The sequence below is a fragment of the Chiloscyllium plagiosum genome, chromosome 1 (genome assembly GCF_004010195.1).
Source record: "Chiloscyllium plagiosum isolate BGI_BamShark_2017 chromosome 1, ASM401019v2, whole genome shotgun sequence".
Lineage (NCBI taxonomy): Eukaryota > Metazoa > Chordata > Chondrichthyes > Orectolobiformes > Hemiscylliidae > Chiloscyllium > Chiloscyllium plagiosum.
This window is the reverse complement of record NC_057710.1, coordinates 90,585,803-90,609,112: the sequence shown is the minus strand read 5'-3', so window position 1 is coordinate 90,609,112 and position 23,310 is coordinate 90,585,803. Positions and strand designations below refer to the sequence as shown.

The 23,310-nt window shown below is 40.1% G+C and overlaps 1 protein-coding gene across 5 annotated transcripts in view; it reads left to right on the top strand.

The window, feature by feature from the left end:
- The window catches only part of LOC122550611 (phospholipid-transporting ATPase VD-like), a 223,966-nt gene extending 206,101 nt beyond the window's left edge, over positions 1–17,865 (top strand). For all 5 annotated transcript variants that reach the window (XM_043691638.1, XM_043691647.1, XM_043691617.1 and 2 more), the window contains 5 exons: positions 1,158–1,358; positions 3,784–3,864; positions 5,269–5,373; positions 9,346–9,533; positions 16,245–17,865. In XM_043691638.1, coding sequence (XP_043547573.1) covers positions 1,158–1,358; positions 3,784–3,864; positions 5,269–5,373; positions 9,346–9,533; positions 16,245–16,782 — 1,113 coding nt within the window. In that variant the 3' untranslated portion in view covers positions 16,783–17,865. The remainder of the gene's footprint in view (positions 1–1,157; positions 1,359–3,783; positions 3,865–5,268; positions 5,374–9,345; positions 9,534–16,244) is intronic.
- Positions 17,866–23,310: the final 5,445 nt, after the last annotated feature.

Below are 23,310 nucleotides of genomic sequence, written 5' to 3'. Positions count from 1 at the left end.
GACACAGCTTAAAAGTACGGGGTAGACCATTTAGGACAGAGATGAGGAGAAACGTTTTCACCCAGAGAGTGGTGGCTGTGTGGATTGCTCTGCCCCAGAGGGCAGTGGAGGCCCAATCTCTGGATTTATTTAAGAAAGAGTTGGTTAGAGCTCTCAAGGATTGTGGAATCAAGGGTTATGGAGATAAGGCAGGAACAGGATACTGATTAAGGATGATCAGCCATGATCATATTGAATGGTGGTGCAGGCTCGAAGGGCAGAATGGCCTACTCCTGCACCTATTGTCTATTGTCAAATACATGTACATCCTGTCCCTCAGGATTCTCTCCAACAACTTGCCCACCACTGAGGTCAGGCTCACCGGTCTATAGTTCCCTGGCTTGTCATTACTGCCCTTCTTAAACAGTGGCACCACGTTTGCCAACCTCCAGTCTTCCGGCACCTCACCTGGGACTATCGATGATACAAATATCTCAGCAAGAGGCCCAGCAATCACTTCTCTAGCTTCCCACATCTGAAGATTTGTCTTTCAGAAGTCGTCTTACCCAGAGAATGCTCAAGAAAAGGACTTTCAAAAACTAACTTCAGTTCTGCTAAGAATCTAGGCAAATGGACCAGATACACCCTGGAGCCATAGACCACAGAACTAGTGAGGAACAAGAAACCTTTCCTTCTCTCAAAGTCTGCTGCACCTATTGACTCCATCTGTACAGTCAATGTTGAAGTATTCAACTACAGAAGGCATTACCATAGCTGAACCTGACTTCAATGTTTCAGTCTGTATATTTTGGAAGGAGAAATCTTCAAGCAAGTAATGGCCCTGCAATGATAGCAGACTGATTTTATTCTTATATGGGTCCATTTTTTTTCTAATCACAGTACCATGTTTATTTTGTAACTTTCAGCAGTAGTTGTGTAATATAATAATTTTTGAATCTGTTTAAATTAAAGTTCCTAACTGTTTATTTAAATTCAACCACACAAAAAATTAGAAATGAGTTAAATGCGAAATAGATAGATTTGCAGTTCACAGTTCAGTCTGCAGACATGGCCGATGTTGCCACCACATTGAATGACAGAAGTTTCGATCCTTTGAAAATAAAGTAGAACTTGCCATATTTGCTGCCATTTATGTTGATATTTGTCTTTTTTTCTAGGCTTATGTGAATCTCTTGTTCTGGTACCAATTGTTCTGTGGATTCTCTGGTACATCAATGATTGACTATTGGATCCTCATTTTATTTAACCTCATCTTCACATCTGTTCCACCAATTATCTATGGCATCCTTGATAAGGATGTTTCTGCAGAGACTCTCCTCCAACTTCCAGAACTTTACAGTAGTGGGCAGCAGTCTGAGGTATTGATATTTAAGTATAATGCAACACTCTGCTTTCTTTATCTTGAATAGAATTGATCAATCTGTTAGATTTATTTCTGAGGCTCAGCTCCACTACAAGCACTTAATCATTTAAAGATGTCTCGTAACTTGTATGATTGTTTGTAATTTCTTATGTTCATGGGATGTGAGGATCACTGTCAAACATTTGTGTTTAATCTCTAATTGTTGTTGAGAAGTGGCCTATATAGTGATGCTGTTTAATGTGCTACATGTTATTTCTAATCATATAGTCATAATCATTAAAGCAGTGGAGGAAAACTGGGGCACATATTTAGTGAATAGTGTCAAGCTAGTTGGGAAGCAGAAATGCTCTATTCTGACCAAGTCGAATCATTGTAGAACAGCAATTCCCAAAGTAAACATAATAATGAGTGACAGTGTTCAATAGCAGCTTTCAGGTTTAAGGCCATGATGCTGAAACTGGACAATATTCTGGTCAGGTTGAGCCTTTTGCCCTGGAACTTTAGTGTGATATATCTGAATGCCATCAGCCAACAGAAAACAATCATGAGAATATTTTGGAAAACATGGACTTTTCAACTTTCAAAGGAGACACACAACACTTTATCCATCATCAATCCTTCTGTTGCTTCTTCAAAAAAACTCTAGCAAGTGAGTTGAACACTATTTTCCCTTATGAAATCATTCTGACTCTCCTTATACTTATTCCAAGTGACTATAAATAAACCCAGATTTATCCGTGTGACTATTAATCCAATATCAAATTTTTGTTTCTAGAAGTTTCCCTACCATCAAAATTAACCTGACTGGCCTGTAATTGCAGGGCTTATGTTTGTATCTTTTTTAGAACAACAGGGTAATATTTGCAATCCTCCAATCATTTGTTACCACCCCTGAGTCTAAGGAAGGCTGCAAGTTTGTGGTCAATGCCTCCAAAATTTTCACTCTCTCTTCCTTCACTATTTTTGGATGCACCTCAGCCGCATCCAGGCCTTGTCAAATATAGAGACTCTACTCAATATCTTCTTGTCATTTTTTACTCCTTCTCCATAGCCTGGATGGCATTTTTCTTCTTCGTAAGGATATACGCAGAATATTCATTTATTGCGTCGGTGATGCCACTGTTTATGTGTAATCTGTTTTGGTACCTAATCAATTTTACTCCCCCTTTTACCATTCTTTGCTATTTATGTGTCTACAGAAGACAGTAGGCTCCCCTTAGCTGTCAGTCTCTTTTTCTCTTTTCTTCACTTATAGCCAGTCTGATTCTCAATTGTATTTCCTAACCAACACTAGTCGTAAGCATTCTTGTTCTTCTTACCTTAATTTCTGTCTCATTTTTAATCTTGGGAGCTCTGAATTTATTTGCCCCACTTTTTCCTTTTAAAGGAATATCATTTGACTATGCCCAAACTATCTCCTTTTTGAAGGTAGTCCATTGGTCAGCTACAGAATGCTGACATGGATATGAAGTTTCATTGGCAGTTGCATCCATTACTCATATCAGTTTCTTTCCAATCTGATTCTCCCTGTGTCTATCATCTCCAAACGACGATGAACTATATTTTATGTAGACAACTGATGAGCACAGGTTTTAGTAAATTATGTTAGTATGCAGGGCTCCAGCTGCTAAATTGTGTATCTGTGAAAAAGAGTGGAAAGGCACTCATACTCTCAGAACATTTAAGTAAACTCAGTATAGATGTCTAAGGTGCCAGGAAAGTCAAGTCGATGGCAGGGGTGTATGCCCTGAGCTCTTTATAAATTTGATTTAATTCATTGGAAATACTTTTGTATAACTACAAAATTACAGTATCCACCTTCAGGCTAAATCTTCCATAACAAAGCTGCTTGGATTATTAGAATTGGGAATAATGGTGTGGGAGCCAAATCCATAATAGTCTTACGGAAAATGAATATACATTTGAAAATAAACATTTTTAAGGGAAAGTGAAGAAGTATCTCTTTCAAATTTATTTTTTCAAGAAGTTGGTACAAATAAACTGGGCCAAAATTGTTTTCCGTGCTGTAACATTCTGTGATCCAAGACACAGTGCAAACAAGCTCGATATTTGCAAATAAACTTGAATAAATTCAAGTAGAATTGATTCTGTTTGAAAAATGTACTAACTTGTGCTTTTGATAATTCAGTTTGTAATCACTAATTTTGTTGGAAGTGTAGCATCCTAATGCCATGAAGACTGCCTTGGCGTCAATGAGTGAGTTGCAGCTTTAAGTATGAATTGAAAATTAGCTCATTCTTCTCTAAGCTCAATAATATTCTTCCATTGATTATCATTTTACAAGTGGACTATCAAGATGAGAATTACTATGGTGTCCTAAATATTATTCATAGTTTTTTTTTAATAATTAACAAAGACAAATAGTTCTGGTGACCTACTTTATTTTGTATTTGTTATAGGCCTACTTATCATCAACATTTTGGATCAGTATATTGGATGCCTTTTATCAAAGTCTCGTTTGCTTCTTTGTTCCATATTTTGTAAGTGTCCCTGCGTGTCGTATGTATTATATTTTGTTTTCTCTGTTACTTTTTTAGTCAAAAGTGATAAACCCCTAGCAATGGGAAGGAAAATTGAGCAGTATGGGCACCAGTCTGCTAATATGTACTTGCTGCCACTATCAAAATTGTAATCTGAGGTCCAGCTTCTTTTATACAGTTACATGAATTTATAGACTGCTTTCTCTGAGATGTGGACAAATAAGCAATTTTGATAAATTGAATATTAATGGAGCACTTTTGGTCCTAATCAATTATGTACTTTTATTATGTAGGAACTATGAGGAATAAGAAGGGTTACTCACTGTTGTCTGCTGATTTATCCACATTCAAGTTGGTTATACAGCTGCTGGAAATTTTAGTTTTCGTGCTGACCTGTGTTCAGTCAGCTGTAAGATCACGTGTTTCTTCCCATCAAGTCTCAGTTAGGCTGGAAGTTGGCCATGAGTCTGTTTCCTGCTGAAGATTCCGAGATAGTTTGTGCAAGATGCAAAAGGCTCACAGCTGGCTGGCCTCGAGAGAGAGCTGAGATTTCTTTAATAATGAGATTGAGTTAATTGATGAGATTCATCAGGGTCAATGAGGTGGGTTGGGGGATCGCTAAGGTAATTGCATAATATTACAATTTTTTTGTTTTGCAAAATGTTGAATTTTTCTTGTATATGTTATAAATGAAGGAGTCAAGAATGGGTTGTGGGCCTGAAACAAAGGGGGTAAGATAGAATGCATACATTAATGAAAATGAGCAAAGTGAGAAAGTTGGGGAGAAGACTGTTCAAGTAAACCAGGGCACAGCAGCTTTTCTATTGCTGAAGAAGAGTAGAGAAGTCAAAGATAGACGAGAAGAAAAGCTGGAAAATAACTTGAACAGAAAAATAATATTGGATAAGTTATGTACATTTCAATGTTTGTAATTTATGAAGCATTAACTGTAGTGAACTGTTTTTATATATAATTAATCTTCTCCATGGTGAATTACGGTAAATGAGTTAGAATTTAGCCCTGCGTGTTTTCTTTGTTAATACCTGTTAGTGCTAATGCTGTAAAGAAGAGAGAGACAATTTGAACTAACTGTTACTTATGCAATAAGGAGCAAGAAATATTAATAAGGAGTACATTTACTATATGTTAATTAGTTTAGGATTAGGCACGTTCTAAAATTTGTTATGCATGAGAATACTGAAATGTATGATGTATTTGTTTTAGCTGTAAGTTAGGATTTCCTACTGTGGTTAAACTACAGTTCATTTTCTAATTTTCTTCAGTTCTGGAGGACCTCTATGATTGTATATTCATAGACTTTCTTAAAAATTAAAAACTGTAAATTAATGAATTCTTACCATGGCTCTGACAAGTTATATTTTAAATTCATCCTTTTCTTTTCAGACTTATTTTGGTTCAGATATGGATATCTACTCATTCGGAACACCTATCAACACAGCAATACTGTGTGTAATTCTTTTACACTTAATAATAGAAGGCAACACTTGGGTAAGTGTAATAGAGCCATGTATGTTCCTCAATTGCATGTAATTCCATGTGTTCCACTTATAATGTCAAATTCATAACATTTCAGTAAAGCATTAGAAAGTTAGATACTTGGGTGGCACAGTGGCTCAGTGGTTACTGCTGCCTTACACGCCAGGGACTAAGTTCGATTCCCACCTCAGGTGACTGTCTGTGTGGAGTTTGCACATTCTCCCTGTGTCTGCGTGGGTTTCCTCCAGGTGTTCCGGTTTCCTCCCACGATCCAAGAATGTGTAGGTCAGGTGAATTGACCATGCTAAATTGCTCATAGTGTTAGGTGTCAGGAGTAAATATAAGATAGGGGAATGGGGCTAGCTGGTTTACTCTTCGGAGGGTCGGTGTGGACTTGTGCCAAATGGGAGAAAGTGAGGACTGCAGATACTGGGGATCAGAGCTTAAAAATGTGTTGCTGGAAAAGCGCAGCAGGTCAGGCAGTGTCTGACCTGCTGCGCTTTTCCAGCAACACATTTTTAAACTTGTGCCAAATGGCCTGTTTCCACACTGTAGGTTATCTAATCTAATCATTCTAATTTCCTACCACTAACTGTATGCAAAGTATATGTTTCACCAAACCATCTGATTTATACAAGCTGATATCATTCATAATGTCCCCGGAATAACTGTGATCTGGTTAATATTTAGTGCAGAAATTTTATTGCAGTTCTTAAAAGAATTAAGCTGCTCATGATCATGTTTTCAGCAATGCCTTCATTACCTGAAAACTTACTTTCTCCAATATTCTCTTCACTGATCTTCCATTTACACCCTAAACAAAATCCAATTGAATAAAATGTTTCTGGTAATATAGAAAATGCACGAACTCTCAAAAACCATTGTCTCAGTACCAGAATTCTGTTCCACAGTATTGTGATTTTCGATTTTCTGGGTTGCATTCTAGGCCTTAACAAAGGCTAATACAGTAGTGGTGGGCACGTAAATGGCGCAGCTCGCTGGCATGCCAGTTTCCTTCTATCTTCCCACCCCTCCACTGAACCATATTCCCAAAAATAAGAAAAAAACTGATGAGAGTTACCTGTCCAAGTGTGATGGGCAATTAACATAGATCCTTAAAGGCCTGCTAAGGTCCATTGTTAGAAGCTGACAAGGGGACAGTGCTCCAGGAGGTTTAGTACCTCTCTGAGTACCTGGCTTCAGTTCAAGGTGCAGTTTGCCTTTGCTGGTGGCTTAGCTGCTAAGAGCATGTGTTTCTTTTATTTTAAATGTAATTAAATGAAACTTCTAATTCTCCAAAACATTGGAGAGAGGAAGCGTCAAAATGATTGTGTCTTCTCTAATTTACCTGTCAAGGTAACCTATTGCATCTTCAGTGCTGAAAGGCCTCCTCTTGGAAAACCCCCACCCCCCACCTCTAAGCTTTAATGCCTGTCTACTGTCCTTAATTGAACGAGAGACAACCCTCTGAATTATTTGTCAAATTTGGAAAAGATCACAACCCGTTGATTGTTCCACAGACAGTGCAGACTTCTGACCCTCATTTGACCTAATAATGGGGTCACAAAGTCTGCAGGGATAGTCTTGTTCTATCTTACCTTTGTGCTCTCTATGTCCTTCCTGTCCTTTATTGCCACAATCCCCTGAATTCTTGTGTCCCAGTAAGTGTATTTTCTTCCAGATTAGAGCTACTGAACCTTTTTCTTAACTAATTTGCCTCTCACCATTCTACCTTGAAATATATTGCCATTTCTTTACTGTCTCTGGGTCAGCAGTTCAAGAAGGTAGCCCACCACAGCCTTTTCAAGGGCAACTAGGAAAAGGCAATAAGTGCTGACCAACCCACCATTAACGGACACAGCAAATTATATTATTCCACTGAGGAGTTACTTCAGCCAGTAAGGCAAAGAGGCTCGTGTGTTGTCTCAATATCAACCATAAAGAATAATAGAATAATAGAATTTAATGGAATGCCTACCATTTGGCCCATCAAGTCTACATCAACCCTCCAACCATCCCATCTAGACCCGGCCCCTTACCCTATATCCATAACCCCACATTTACCATGGCTAGTCCACCTAGCCTACACATCCCTGGGCATTACATGGCCAATCAACCTAACCTGCACACCCAGCACGTACACTTTGCTTCACAGAATAGTAATTCATCCAGAGTTAATGTGGCAGACATCTAAAGTTTTTGTCAGTATGAGACACATGTTGAGGCACCATTCGGTACAGAATGCCAAGAAGGACTCTGAGAGACTGTCTGAGGGAGAGGATTCTCATCAGGGAGGGAAAGTAAAAGGAAAACAGCAAAGCACTGCTGCACCAAGCCAAATTACCAAAAGGCCAGAATTTGAAGTGTTATCGAAGTGTTCTGAGCTGATCTGCTCAGTTCACCTGTGAGAGAAACCTTCCAATAGCAGTTACTGAATTCAAATTTCAATTCCCTCCTTTGTAAAGAGGAAGGCAATTGAAAGCAATGGGCCTAATGCTGGAAAGTGGGACTAATGCAGATTTAAGTTGAGTGTAGTGCTGGAAAAGCACATCAGGTCAGGTAGTATCCAAGGAGCAGGAGAATCGACGATTCGGGCATAATCCCTTTGTCGTGCCTGATGAAGGAATTATGCCTGAAACCTCGATTCTCCTGCTTCTCGGTTGCTGCCTGACCTGCTGTGCTTTTCCAGCACCACACTCTCAACTCTGATCTCCAGCATCCGCAGCCCTCACTTGCTCCTATTGCAGATTTAATACAGATTTGGCTGTGCTGACTTGAGGTCTGAAGGACCTCTTCTGTACTATACAATTCTATGATCTTCAAGCAAGAAATAAACAAGAAATGATAACATATTGAACATATTCTGATCTTTCTAATATTCCTTTATCCATTTTAATTTTGTTTTGTCTATTAACTATTGCTTTTTTATTTCATGTTCAGCAATAGTTGTGTAATTAACTGAGATAACTTAAAACAAACGCTTTGCTGTTTAAAACATAAAGGGGGCAAATTGAGCTAAAAGAATGTGTTATTCATGGGCCACTTTAGAGACAACGAAGTGAACGTAACTACGTTAATAACTATGTTAACTATCAATTTGTAATAAATTGGTGAGCACAGTCACTTGCTAAAACTGCATATATTAATATGCAGAGATCCATTTTCTGCAAGAAAAGGAACATGTTCAAGCCTTGTTTCTTTTTTGAATTGTTCAGGAGTTTAAAAGCCTGTAGTTCTTCATTACTTTATCCATCAGGCAGCGTTGACATTTTGCCAATCAGCAGTTTTTTTCACCTTGTAGTTAGCATGGTTGTGATCCTTTATAATTTGGCATTCTTGCATTTGTTTCATTCGTTCACAGCATGTAGAGATCACTGGCAGGCCAACATTTGTTGCCAATCCCTAACCTTCCTTAAGAAGGTGATGGAGAGCCATCATCTTGAACTGCTACAGTCCATATAGATGCATCCACAGTGCTGTTGTGCAGGGAGGTTCGGGATATTGACTTGGTGACTGTGAAGGAACAGCGATATAGTTCCAAGTTTGGATGGAGTTTGGTTTGGAGCTGAATTTGCAGATGGTATTCCTATATATTTACTATCCAGCATTCCCTCTACTACTTCTTACTAGCTGCACAGGCATCTGAGGCCTGTGTGCAGCATCATCTACTGGAACCAGATGTCAGCATGCCATATGCAGATTCTTGGAACTGATGTGTGCATGTGCAATTGCACAGCTTAAAGGGAATGTGCCTGCTGCCCTTGTTCTTCGGAAGGTGCTGTCGGCATTAGGCATATGCCTTATTAAAGGATCAAACTCGTACCTTACATTATGAGCTGCCAAACACAATAAGAATTTATTGATTCTATAACAACCAATACAAATTGTTTAAAAATAATCTCCTGCAAAGTTTTAGGGTTTTAATATTTTTTTAATAGAGATACCAGCATCAGTTAATTTTCTAATGATTTATTTTTATTTCAGACATGGATTCATTGGGTTATAATGGGAGGCAGTGCTTTACTTTACTTTGTGTTTGCACTGGCTTTTGGAGGAACTTGTATAAACTGCAACCATCCATCAAATCCGTATTGGATCATGGAGCAACAAATGTCAGACCCACTCTTCTATTTGGTCTGCATCCTCGCTACAGTGATAGCTTTGCTCCCCAGGTAATGTGCACTTCTATTTACAGTGGTTAGATATCCTATTTTATTTCTAACTTATGATATGAATCACTGGAAGGTAATGCAATTTCTTTTTTTTCCTCTTTTTTTTCCCTCTGTACCTAGATACTTTGTATCTAAAATGGTGCCATAAAAACGATATTATAACTTTTTCACTCTACTCCAGTACTTCTGTACTCGAGTACACATTACAATACATCTATTTTATTCTATTCTATTTTATTCTATTCTATTCTATTCTAATAGGTATCCACATTGAGAGGCTGAACCCTGCCAGATAGACATGTAAAATCTCAAGATAATATTCTGATGAAGAGCATGACAGTTATTCCCATGTCCTGGTCAATATTTGTTCCTGTATTAACATCACAAAAATAGGTTTTCTGGTGATTATAAACTTCATTGTTGGGCAGTTGGCTGTTTGCAAATTGGCTGTCACATTCCCTATGTCACACCCAGTGGTTATACTTCAGAAGTACTTCATTAATTGTAAATTACTTTGTAACATCCTGAAATCATGAAAAGTGCCACATTAATGCAGGTCTTTGTTTGATTTGATTTATAAGTTCCCTTATCAGTTTTTGTTAACCTTACTCTCTCATCCAGTGCACAAAAGACTTGCACAGTGCTTTTCACGACCACCAAATGCCAATGAAACCAGTTATGTTTTGTTTTGATGTAGGCCATGATGATGATTGTGAAACTGTTAAATTTAATACTCTGTAGAGTCATAGTCAAATCTGCCAGACATTTGAATTAAAATGCTCAATGTAAGTCAAAATGATGCATACACATACTATTTGCCACAGGTTATCATTCACTCTTTTGCATCAGCGCTTAACATTTTGAAAGGGTAATCCTGTTTGTCAGCTACTCCCTAAAATAGTAGAGTTATAGTGGGTGTATATAAAATGTGATGATTTGGAGATGTCGGTGTTCGACTGGGGTGTACAAAGTTAAAAATCATACATCACACTGTAAACTTTTGCAATAAATTCTGTGCCGTACAATTGTGTCCTCCACAACCACCTGATGAAGGAGCGGCGCTCCAAAAGCTAGTGTGCTTCCAATTAAATCTGTTGGACTATAACCTGGTGTTGTCTGATTTTTAACTTTATAAATTGTGAGTTTCTCTCTGCCATCTTAGTTGTCACCCTGTATCAAAATTGGTTGTGAATGATAGCACAGATTTACTTGAAGGTAATTTTAAAATGTGTATCGCTAGCTAAGCCAGCAATTAGTGCTCAGCGAATATGCCGTTGAGAAGGTAGGGATGAAGATGCTATCGTCCTGAACTTCTGCAAGTCTCCATGTAATGTAATTAACCCACTTTGTCAAGAAGGATGTTCCAGGACCTTCTACTCATTAATGAAACATGGGCATGACTTGGCCATCAATGATTGTTCAGGAGAATGTGGTACTGAGCTGCTTCCTTGAATTGCTGCATTCCTTAGTTTGGTTACCTCGGTTGTTGGTTGATTGACTGATTTGTTTTATTGTCATGTGTACCTAAGTACAGTGAAGAACTTTGTTTGCGAGCAGTACAGGAAGATCATTGGAAACAAGAATATACAGATTATAGGGTGAAGAAAACTTGGACAGAGTGAAGCATACAGGTTACACCGCAAGGGATGTGCACGAGGCAAGAACAGCATTATTTGAAGTTAGGGAGTCCATTTATCAATCTAATGACTGCAAGGAAGAAGCTATTCTTGAACCTGTTGGTACATGTGTTCAGGTTTCTGTACTTTCTACCTGATGGAAGAGGCTGTAGGAGAGAATTGCCAGGATGGGATCGGACTTTGATGTTAGCAGCCTTTCCATAGCAATGAGAGGTTTAAATTGTGTCCATGGATGGGAGGTTGGCTTTCCTGAAGTGTGTGCACACAACTTTCTGTAGTTTCTTACAGGCCAGACAGTTGGTTCACAAAGCAGGGTAATGTCAGCACAGCAGATTCAATTTGCAATAGAGTTGTGATGATTATGAAGACCTGCCTTCTCAGTCTTGCCATTTACTGGAACTGTGGTAACCCCCAAGTTAAGCTCACTTCCAGGCAGCTCTCTAATGAGACAGCAACCTATGTTCATCTGGGATTCTGGTGATCTTCACTTTTGTAGAGACACTTGTAGTGCTGTTAGGAATGGAGTTCCAGGGATTTGACCCAGCAATAATGAAGGAAGATTGATATAGTTCCAAGGTAGAATGGTGTGTAGCTTGGAGGGTAACTTGGAGTTCCATGCTTATGCTACCCCTGTCCTTCTTGCTGTTGGAAGTTGCAGGTTTGGAAATGCTGTTAGAGAACACTTGGTGAATTGTTGCAGTGAGTATTGTAGATTTATATATGCTGCTGCCGCTGTGTAGTGAGTGAATGCTAAAGTTTGTCAGTGGAGTCTCAGTTGAATGGTTTGCTTTGACTTCAAGTTTATTTAATGTTGTTTGAGCGGCACTCATCCAAGCAAGTTGGGGTATTCCATCACACTCTTGTAGATGGTGAACTGGGGAGACACGAGCTGATTTATTCACTGCAGAGCTCCTTGCCACTGACCGGCTGTGTTGCTACATATGGCTAATTCCGTTTAGTTTCTGGTCAGTGGCAATTCTCAGAATATTGATATTGGAGGGTTCAACAATAGCAATGCTGATGAATGACACAGGGCAATGATTAGACTTTCTCTTGTTGGATATGGCCATTGCCTCCCTTTTGTGCGAATGTTATTTGTTCAGTAAAATGTTGCCAGTTGTTAACCCAAGCCTGAATGTTGTACAGGTCTCACTACATATGAACATGGGTTGCTTCAGTATCTTGAGAAGTCGTGAGTGGTGCTGAACAATGTGCAATCATTAGCAAACTTCCCCATTTCGAGTTTATGATTAGATTAGATTCTGTACAGTGTGGGAACAGACCCTTTGGGCCAACAAGTCCACACCGACCCTCTGAAGAGTAACCCACCCAGACCTATTCCCCTACATTTGCACATGACTAATGCACATAACGCTACAGGCAATTTAGCATGGTCAATTCACCTAACCTGCATGTCTTTGGACTGGGAGGAAACCGGAGCTCTCGGAGGAAACCCACGCAGACACTGGGAGAATGTGCAAACTCCACACAGACAGATGTCCGAGGTGGGAATTGTACCCGGGTCCCTGGCACTGTGAGTCAGCAATGCTAACCACTGAGCCACCATGCCGGATGGATAGAAGTTCATTGATGAAGCAAATGAAAATGATTGGGCCTAGAACTCTACACTGAGGATCTCCTGCAATAGTATCCTGAAACCGGGGCCATTTGTCTCTAACAATCACAGCTATTTTCCTTAGTGCAATGTATGATTCTAGATTAGAGTGGTGCTGGAAAAACACAGCAGGTCAGGCAGCATCCGAGGAGCAGGAAAATCGACGTTTCGGCCAAAATCCCTTCATCAGGAATAGAAGCAGAGTGCCTGCAGGGTGGAGAGATAAATGAGAGGATGCTGGGATTGAGGAGAAAGTAGCATAGAGTACAATAGGTGAATGGGGGTGTGGATGGAGGTGATAGGTCAGGGAGGAGGGTGGGGGAAGGTAGCAATGTATGATTCCAACCAGTAGACGGTTTCTCTCGATCCCCATTGACTCTGGTTTGGTTCCTTGATGGCATGCTCTTGTGAAATACTGCCTTACTGTCAAGGACAGTCAATCTCACCTCATCTTAGTAATGAAGAAAGAACAATTATATCACTGCAAGTCAGGATGCTGGATGATCGGAGGGACCTTGCAAGGGATAGTACTCCCATGAAACTACTGCTGTCATTGTTCTAGGTATTAAAGGTGGTAGATTTGGAATGCAATGCCAAAGAAACTTTGGCGAGTTGCTGCAGTGCGGTTATGGATGGGCAGAATGTTTAGGGTAGTGTAGGGACTGCCAGTCAAATGGGCTGCTTTGTGTTAGTGTTGAACTTCTTGGAACTGCACTCAGCCAAGCAAGTAGAAAGTATTTCAGCAGATATCTCAATTGTACCTTGAACATAGTAGAAAGGCTGTGGGAAGTTGATAGGCAAATTATTTGCCAAAGAATACCTAGTCTCTGACCTGCTGCTGGAGGTACAATGAGTAGCGGGGAATTCAGAAATTAAAAGGCCATTGAATGTCACAGAGAGGAGAGTGAGAAATTACAGGAAAATAAAAACAGAAAATGCTGGAGAAGCAGTTAATGTTCCGAAAAGGTATCATGTCAGACTCAAAACATAACTCTATTTCTTTCTCCACATTGAATTTTGCTAGCATGTTTTGTTTTTATTTTTCACTTTCACATCTGCAATATTTTGCCTTTGTAGGAAGGTTTAGTTTACCTCGACTTGGATTCACTGTTTAGCTTTTGGTCTTGAAAAGACTAAAGTTTTGCAAATTTATAATAAAACAGGAAATTATGTTTATTTTGACTGTATTTTCTCCAATTTTCCCTACAATTATAAATAAAACAGGCTAACAAGAAGGAAACTGCACCAGTTGAACAATATATAGATCGGGAAATCATTTCAATTAATTATTGAAAAATGAATACATTTCATACAAATGATACACGTGCAAAATTTCTTAGCTTCTAATAATGCATAGCTATAGAATTTTATTAAAGTCATAAATTAAATAACATTCACATTTAGGCTAATAAGCAGCAAGTTATAAATCACACACCAGTGCCAGGGAATACCATCTCCAACTCCAAATCTCACAACCTCTCCCTGACATTCGATGGCATTATAATTACTGAATTCTCTACTATCTACTGTAGCTCCAATACCAAGTCAGAGGCTAGGTATTCGGTGTTTTTTTAAAAAATGCATTTGTTTTTATGTCTGTCTTTTTATAAACATTGAACTAATTGCTTCAAGGATTCCTTTAAGGCTTAATCTTAATGCATTGTTAACAAACTCCAGATAACCCAGCACCACTGTCAGAACTCAAAATGAAGCTAAAACATCTTCCTTAACACACATGATCCAGATATACAATCCTGGCCTAAAAGCTATACATGGTTCTCTGCATTTCAGAGCTAATATCATGAACCTTCACAATGTATTAAGTTCCATATAAACATAATGTATGGGGTTGTTTGGCTCACCTGGCTAAATGGCCAGCAGGAAAATGACAACATGTGTGTTTGTTTGATTCCTGTCAAGTTCTGGCTGTGGTAAACTTGGGACCCACCTTCCTGCCCAGCAATGAAAACTGCCAAGTAAAATGGCTTAGAATGCATATGGGCAAAGGATCTGTCTTTGGGGAAAAGCAAAGTGGAATGCAAACATAATTAAAAATGACTAAACCCAGTTTATAAATGCTTGATTTGTTTATTGTATTTTAAAGCACAACATAAACTAAAACCCCCACTGATTTGAAAGCACGTGTGACGGATGCCCTTTTTATTAGATAATTAATTAAGTATGCTCTGAAGGATGTTATGAAACTTGAAAAGGTTCAGAAAAAATTTACAAGGATGTTGTCACGGTTGGAGGGTTTGAGCTATTAGGGAGAGGCTGAATAGGCTGGGGCTGTTTTCCCTGGAGTATTGGAGGCTGAGGAATGACCCTATAGAGGTTTATAAAGTCATGAGGGGCATGGATAGGGTAAATAGACAGGTCTTTTCCCTGGGTTGGGGAAGTCCAGAACTACAAGGCATAGGTTTAGGTGAGAGGGGAAAAACTTAAAAGGGAGCTAAGGAGCAACATTTTCATGCAGAGAGAGGGTGTTGCATGTTTGGAATGAACTGCCAGAGGAAGTGGTGGAGGCTGGTACAATGCAATATTTAAAAGGCATCTGGATAGGTTCCTATTAAAGATTAATAGGAAGGGTTTAGAGGGATATGGGCCAAATGCTGGCAAATGGGACTAGATTAATTTAGGATATCTGGTCAGCATGGACTAGTTGGACTGAAATGTCTGTTTCCCTGCTGTACATCTCTATGACTCTATTGATCCTTTGAGCTCAAACAGTGCTGAGGCAACGAGACAGTTTCAGTATGGAGTGATATTTTGAGTGGTGACCAGGTATGTTCTAATAGCAATTAGCCTGCACAATTAGCAGCCAATAAAATTAGCAGCCAATAAAATGTAATTCAGAAAATATGGGAGAGAGTGCCCCAACAAGAACTGTTGTTCCTGCTTCACTTGCAATATGTCATTTTCAGATGAACCAAAGAAATTATACCTTGCTGTTTACTTTAGCAAGTGAGGAAAATGCTTTGAGATAATAAGAAATGAAATCAAGAGTCAAGACATTGGTAATCATGATGGACATCTATAGTCAGGGTTTGGGGCAGGATGTTGGGGAAGTATCATACAGATGGTGTAGAATGGTGTGAAGGTTGTTTACAAGTTAACTTGTTGGAATTGGTGGAAACACAGCTTCCTAATGAATTCTGCAGTCTGACTTCCTGTTGCCCAGGTAATCTAACCAATGTGGATTAAAAATAGAAGCATGCAAGCTCCATCATTATTCAATAACTGATTTGCCTTCTGGGAGAAGATTGGTCCCCTGTTTCGAATTCCATCTGTGTTAAAATAAGTTATTGGGGTGGCACGCACTCGAGGTTAAGTTTGCATTTTAGATTTTTCCATTTTAACGTTGCTTGATGGAAATGGTCACCATTCCTTGATTCTATTACGTTCAATTTAATAAGCCAAAATGTAAAATAAAGCTCAAATTTTGACTTTCATTTCCAGGTACATCTATCGCATTTTCCAAGCAACAGTATTCCCAACTCCTTTGCTCAAGGCTCGTCAGCTGGACAAGTTGAGCTCTGAGGATCGCAAGAAGTCAATCCAAGAGTGGGATGGTACCCAGCCAGCCTGTGAAGTATCTAGTGTGGATGCCATCAACAACTCTGTAACTAACATTACCATTTTGAGAAAAAAATGTTCAGATCAGACTAACTTTTTATCAAAGGATGAAGCACCTTTGGTTGCTGCACCAGCAAAAGGAGAATCTGCCATTACTGTAATTCCACTGAATGAAATTCCATCAGAAAACACTAGTATATTTGTCAAAGGAAATGCTGTTTTGTTTAAAGCAGAAATGGTTGCAAACTCTGACCTGGTACAAGAATCTGATGCAAATACTGCCTCTGACAGCTTGCACACCCAAATGCATTCAGAAGAACACAATGAAGGAATGGCTTTGCAATCTAAGAACAAAAATATCTCCTCTTCCATATGGGACAAGTCTGGTAGATTACAGGAATTTCCTCCGGCAGTATGCTAGCACTACTTAATCAGAAAGGACACCATGAGCTACTTGCTCGACAGGGGTAAAATCTATTTTTTTCATCACTGTTTTGAGATGAAATAATTTACTTTGGCCAGTATTGCTGTTCAACGTGTTGTTGCAGACCACATTGTATACCACTGCCTTGCTGAAGAGCTTATCTCCAATACAAAAATAGGCTGCACCATGCAATATTGAGATATAAGTTGCTGCCTTTCATTCCCTATGGAGTAAGGTCCTGATGTCAATCATGTCTCAGTGCATATTCATTACATGGAGTGTATGACTACTATACCGGACAAATAGCATTTCACTATAGGCCTTTGTGAGAAATAAGGCAGAGGGAATGCAGCACTGAATCCCTGGCTTCTCCACAGTCAGGCAACAATCAGGAGGACAAATGAAGTTAGGCAAGCCACAATTCGCTACCTGAGTCAAATTATCATGCTGTTTTTACCTGTTGATTTTCTAAAGATAGTGTTCTAATCATGTTCTCATCTCTGGGAATATCATTATTTTCAAAGCTCAGTTTAGGACTATGTAATGATTTCAGTGCAATGCAAATAATGGCCCATTTTAAAATGGGCATATGTCAAAAGTTGATTTTCAAATATACAAACAGGATGTACACAGAAATATCAACTCCGAATAAAGTAAGTCACTATGGCTTAGAATTCCCTGAAAATTGGTACTCTAAGTTCAGCTTAGTACAAATTTCAACACAAAAGATTGAAGACATTCAGACGCCTGTGACTCATTACAATTTTTAATGTTGCCGCCAAACTGCTACTTCATTGTGACACTTCTGTGAAACTTACGCTACTCATTAAAAATGAGTTCTGTTGCTATGTATAACAGTTTATAACAGTTATGAACAGATTTTAAATTTGCACCTATGTCTGGGTGCACAAGAATGTTAAAAATATATTTCTGATGTTTTCATAAAATCTTTTCTGATTATGTCGAGTTTATTTTGATTTTTCCTCACTGGTACCTTTTATTTGTATCTTTGACTGCATCAGAATAGCATGAAAACAGTTTGCATTAAAAAGTTTTAAATTTCCATGATTACATACATAATGTTCAATGGTTTCAAACTTCAGATTATATGCACAAGGAGGGATCTGGTGTAACTTTGCCACTTACTTCAGGTTCCAGTTGCTTGCCTGATGTGTGCTTTTTTATACTGTTCTTTACTTTCTAAGATATGCTAATGCGATTCTCAAGAAATTTAGGTTTTGCTCGATGGAAAAACTATTGTAAGCTTCAATGATATATGCCATTTCAGGAAATTCTGCTCCAACTTTCATTTCATCAGTCAACAGAAAAACCAAAGTTATAACTTCACCTATCACCACCATTAGAAATGTCAACCAACGTTATGCAGTAACAACCCTTGGAATATTCACAATTATTGGTAATTACAGGTTCAAAAAAATACATTCTAAAAGTTAACATTTTCAACTGCTCACAAGGATGCTGGATTAAAACACTGCATGTACATTGGATTATCTGACAAAATGATTTATAATATATTGATGCTTAAAGTTGTTACTTGTTTTAATAATTGAGACACAAAGTTTAATGTTAAAATTGTTGAAAGTTGATGTATGGAGCTTTTCAAATGGTTGGTTTTATGTTTCCTTAATGTTTTGGAAAACAAAGCCACTGAGTTCTCACATAAATGATAAGATATGACCATGTCCAATTCCCTCACTATAAATTACTATAAAGTGCACTTTTTTTTACAATTAAGCTGCATAAAATATGGGCCGATGTTGTACTGCTTGATCTAACATACAAATATGAACATACAAACCATGAACAAGCCTCTCAACCCTTTGTGTCTCCTCCACCATTCAAGAAAATCACGGAAAATCTAATTTTAACATCAACTCTACATTCCTGCAAATCCACATTAATCTTTGTCAGAGTTGTCACAAAAGTTAAAGGTTTTAAAATAACTGCACAAAATTCCCCAATATACCTGATTTGTAGACCCAGGTTGATGAAAGCACAGATCAAGTTTCTGAACACAACAAGAATTACAATTTACTACAAGTCATTAGACTATATCCAAGGTAAATACTGATCAGAATGTTTCTTTTCAGTTACCTTTCTTCAGATACCTCTACTGTTTTGCAAGAGACATGACGTGGCTAATTCACTTATATAAGAGTTTCTAATGTAACCGTTAAACACCACAGCTTACAACAACTGCCAAAGGAAAGATGAGCTTTCTTTTCAGATTTAAAATTGGTTTCAACTGTAGTAAATAGATAGACAACTCCCTTGCTGGTGGAGATCGGAACAAGTCCCTCTAGCTTGTTCCAAGTCCAAGCTGTTGTTGCCTGAGCACCAATCTCGTAGCTGTGGGCAGGCAAAAGGCCTTTGTCATCAACAATTTGTCACTTCTCCAGAGAACAATCAACTTCTTGTTGCCACCCACCTGCATCTATACACAACCCCTTGCTCCTGTTTGTTCACAACCTCTTCAGTTGCTAAATAAAAACCAAAAGAACTGTACATGCTTTACATCAGAAACAAAAACATAAGTTGCTGAAAAAGCACAGCAGGTCTGACAGCATTTGTGATGAGAAATCAGAGTTAATAGTTTTGGTCCAATGACCCTCAGAACTGCTGGTAGCTAGGAAAATGTCAGTTTATGTGCAGACGGTAGGGTTGGGTGAGCAAGTAAAGAGTAAATAATAGGTGGGGATAGAGCTTAAAGAGTGAGAAGAACAGTTGGACAGACAAAGGAGACAACAATCTGGCTCAGAGTGTAAGTAGCTGTTAATAGACACTGTTCGTGGCTAACAATGGGTAGTGTGTAATGGCAGACTATGTGGTTACAAGGCCTGGTTTGTGGGTTAGGACATGGGAAAGTTCAGGACCTAAAATTATTGAACTTGATATTGAGTCCAGAGGGCTGCAGAGTACCCAAGCGGAAAATGGGATGTTTTCCTTCCAACTTGCATCGAGCTTTGCTGGGGCACTGCAGCAAGCCTGAGACAGAGATGTTGGCCAGGTAGCAGGGTGGTGTGTAAAAGTAGCAAGCAACTGGAAGCTCAGGGTCTTTTTTGCCGACAGAATGCAAGTGTTCTGGGAAATGATCACCCAGTCTACGTTTCAGTGTAGAGGACACCATGTTGTGAGTAGTGAATGCAGTAGACTGGATTGTGTGAAGTGCAGATAAAGTGCTGCTTCACCTGGAAGGTGTGTTTGGGCGCTTGAACGCTGAGGAGGGAGGAAAATGGGCAGGTGTTACACTTTTGGCGGTTGCATGGGAAGGTGCTGTGGGGGTGCTTTTGGGAATGAAGGAAGAGTGGACCAGGGTGCCCTGGAGGGAACAGTCACTGCAGAAGGCTGACAAGGGAGGGGAAGAGAAGATGTGTCTGGTGGTGACGTCCCGCTGGAGGTGGCAGAAAAGGTAACTCATAATCTTTGGGATATGGATGCTGGAGGGATGATAGGTAAGGACAAGGTAAACCCTATCTTTGTGGGAGGGGGGTGAGGGAGGAAGTGCAGGAGATGGGGCAGACTCCGTTGAGGAAGAAGGTGAATGATTCAGAGGGTCCCTTGTCGGAGCATACACGACAGAGATGGAGGAACTAGGAGAATGGAATAGAGTCTTTACAGGAAGCAAGGTGCATGGATGTACAGTCCAGCTAGCTGTGCAAGTTGGTGGGTTGATAGTGGATATTAGTGACCAGTCTATCCCCAGAAATGGAAACAGATGTTAAAGGGAGGGCAGAGTCAGAGACAGACCAGGTGAAAGTGAGGATTGAGTTGAAATTGGAAGTGAACTGGATTAACTTTTCCAATTCCGGGTGAGAGGGGGAAATCAGTGTATATAATATGATCAATATATCGGTGAAAGAGTTGCGGATAGGGGCCAGAATAAGACTGGAGCAAGGAATGTTGCATGTGCCCCACAAAGAGACCAGCAAAACTGGGGCCCACGCAAGTGCCCATTGCTCCCCCTCTGACCTGAAGAAGCTGAGAGGAGTTAAAAGATAAGTTGTTTAGTGTGAGGACAAACTCGGTCAAGCGGAGGAGGGTGGTGGTGGTGGTGGAGACAGTTCAGGCCTTTGCTCTCGAAAGAAGCAGAGAGCCCTGAGACTGTCCTGGTGGGGGATGGACATAGCAAGGTATTGCGCTTCCACAGTAAAGAGGAGGCAGCTGGAACCCAAAAACAGGAAATTCCAAAACTGGCTTAAAGCATCTGAGGAATCACTGATGTATGTGGGCAGGGACTGGACTGGGGAGAAAAGACTGAACCAAGGTAAAAAGAAATGAGTTGTGTGGGGCAGGAGCACACTGAAACAACTGGGCATTACTGTTTGTGGGCTTTCAGAAGGCAGTAGAAGCATGCTATGAGGGGCTGGGAGACAATTAATTTGGAGGCAGGGTGGAGGAAATTGCCCGATGAAGTGAGGTCAATGACTGTAGATACAATGGCCTAATGTTCTATGCTGGGGTCATGGCTCGGGAGATATCTGAGAGCTGGCACTCAGCCTCTATAATGTAGAGGTCAGTCCGCCAAACTTATTGCCAAGCTTAATAACAAAGTCAGGTTTGGGTCTAAGCACATGGAGTGCAGTCAGTTCAGAGGGAGATAGGTTGGATTGCATGAGAAGGGGCAGAGAAATTGAGGCAATCAGTGTCATATTAACAGTTCTCAATGAACAGGTTGCAGGTAAAAGGCCAGAGTGAGGGGTCCAGGTGGAGGGAAAGTGTTGGAGCTGGGCAAAGTGGTCTGGAGGACGGGGAGAGGACTCTTGTCTAAAAAAAAGGGCTTAGAGGTGAAGACGACAGAAAAGTTCTATGTCATGCCGTGCCTGAAATTCATTCAGGTGGAGCTACAGAGGAATAAAACAGACCTTTGCTGAGCAGAGAATGTTCAGCCTCAGAGAGTGGAAGCTTAGGAGGGATGGGGTGGGGTTAGGGGAGGAAGGTTCCAGAGGGCCATGGGTATCTTCGAGTTGGTGCACTTTGATGCCTGAAGGAAAAGAAGTAGTTTCTTGTTCGCAAGGTCTCATCCTCACGCTGAATGACTTCTCTTTTAACCTCTCACATTTTCTTCAGGTCAGTGGGGTGGGCATGGGTATGTGCAGGGGCTCCCGTTATGCCTGTCTCTTTGTGGGGTGCATGGAACATTCCTTGTTCCTGTCCTATTCAGCCCTCCCCCAATCTACAACTCTTTCTCCAATATATCAATGATATCATCGGTGTTGCTTCCCTTTCTCACCCGGAACTGGAAAAGTTAATCAATTTTGCTTCCAATTTCCACACCACCCACACTTTCACCTCGTCTATCTCTGACTCCTCCCTTCCCTTCCTTGACATCTCTGTTTCCAATTCTGGGGATAAACTGGCCACTAATATCCACTGTAAATCCAATGACTCCCACAGCTAGCTGGAATATACATCCTTGCACCCTGCTTCCTGTAAAGACTCTATTCTATTCTCCCTGTTCCTCCATCTCTATCGCAAGTATGTTCTGATGAGGCCAACTTCAACAAGGGAGTCTCCGAAATGTCCACTTTCTTCCTCAACCAAGGATTCCTCCGCATCGTTGTCAACCTCTCGCACTTCTGCCTTCACACCCCTCCCCCCACTTCCCTCCTGCAACAGCAATAGGGTTCCTGTTGCCCTTCCCCACCATCCCAACAGCATCACATCCAGAAGATCATCAGCTACCATTTCTGCCACCTCCAGCAGGATGTCACCAGCAGACACACTATCCCCTCCCCTCCATTGTCAGCCTTCGCAGGGACCATTCCTTCCAGGAGACGCTGGTCCAGTCATCCCTCAATCCCATTCTCTGCTTGGGAACACTGCAGCCCTCTGGACTCAATATCGAGTTCAATAGTTTTAGGGCCTTAACTCTCCCATTTCCTAACCGCCAACCCCCCACACCAGGACTTGTCTGCCATTACACACTATCCATTGTTAGCCACTAATAGTCTCCATTAGCGGCTATTTACCCTCCCAGCCAGAACATTAATAACACCTTTGTCTGCCCAACTGTTCTCTCTCTTTGGGCTCCAATCCCACCTATCGTTTACTCATTACCCTCTTCCCCTGCCCTACCTTCTGCATGTAAACTGACATTTCCCTACTTACCATCAGTTCTGAAGAAGGGTCACTCGATCCAAATCATTAACTTTGATTTCTGTCCACAGATGCTGCCAGACCTGCTGAACACTTCCAGCAATTACTGCTTGTTCAAACAGCTGTTTACACAATGTTCACCTAAGTGTCAGTCTTTTCAAAATGTGTTGCAGTTCTTTAAAATACTGGTTTTAAAACAGTTTGTGCTCCAATTTAAAAAGCAAAAAAAATTAAAAATGGTCTTTACAAGGGCTTCTGTACTCTTCAAGATGTGTGTAATTTTGTTCCTATTCTAAAGCCAAAATGTTTTGAGTCAAATCTATTTGCAATAAATATCCAAAGCTTATAAGGCAGAAGCAATTAGCACAGATCACATCTATTTTTATGCTAATAATAGTTAAATCACAT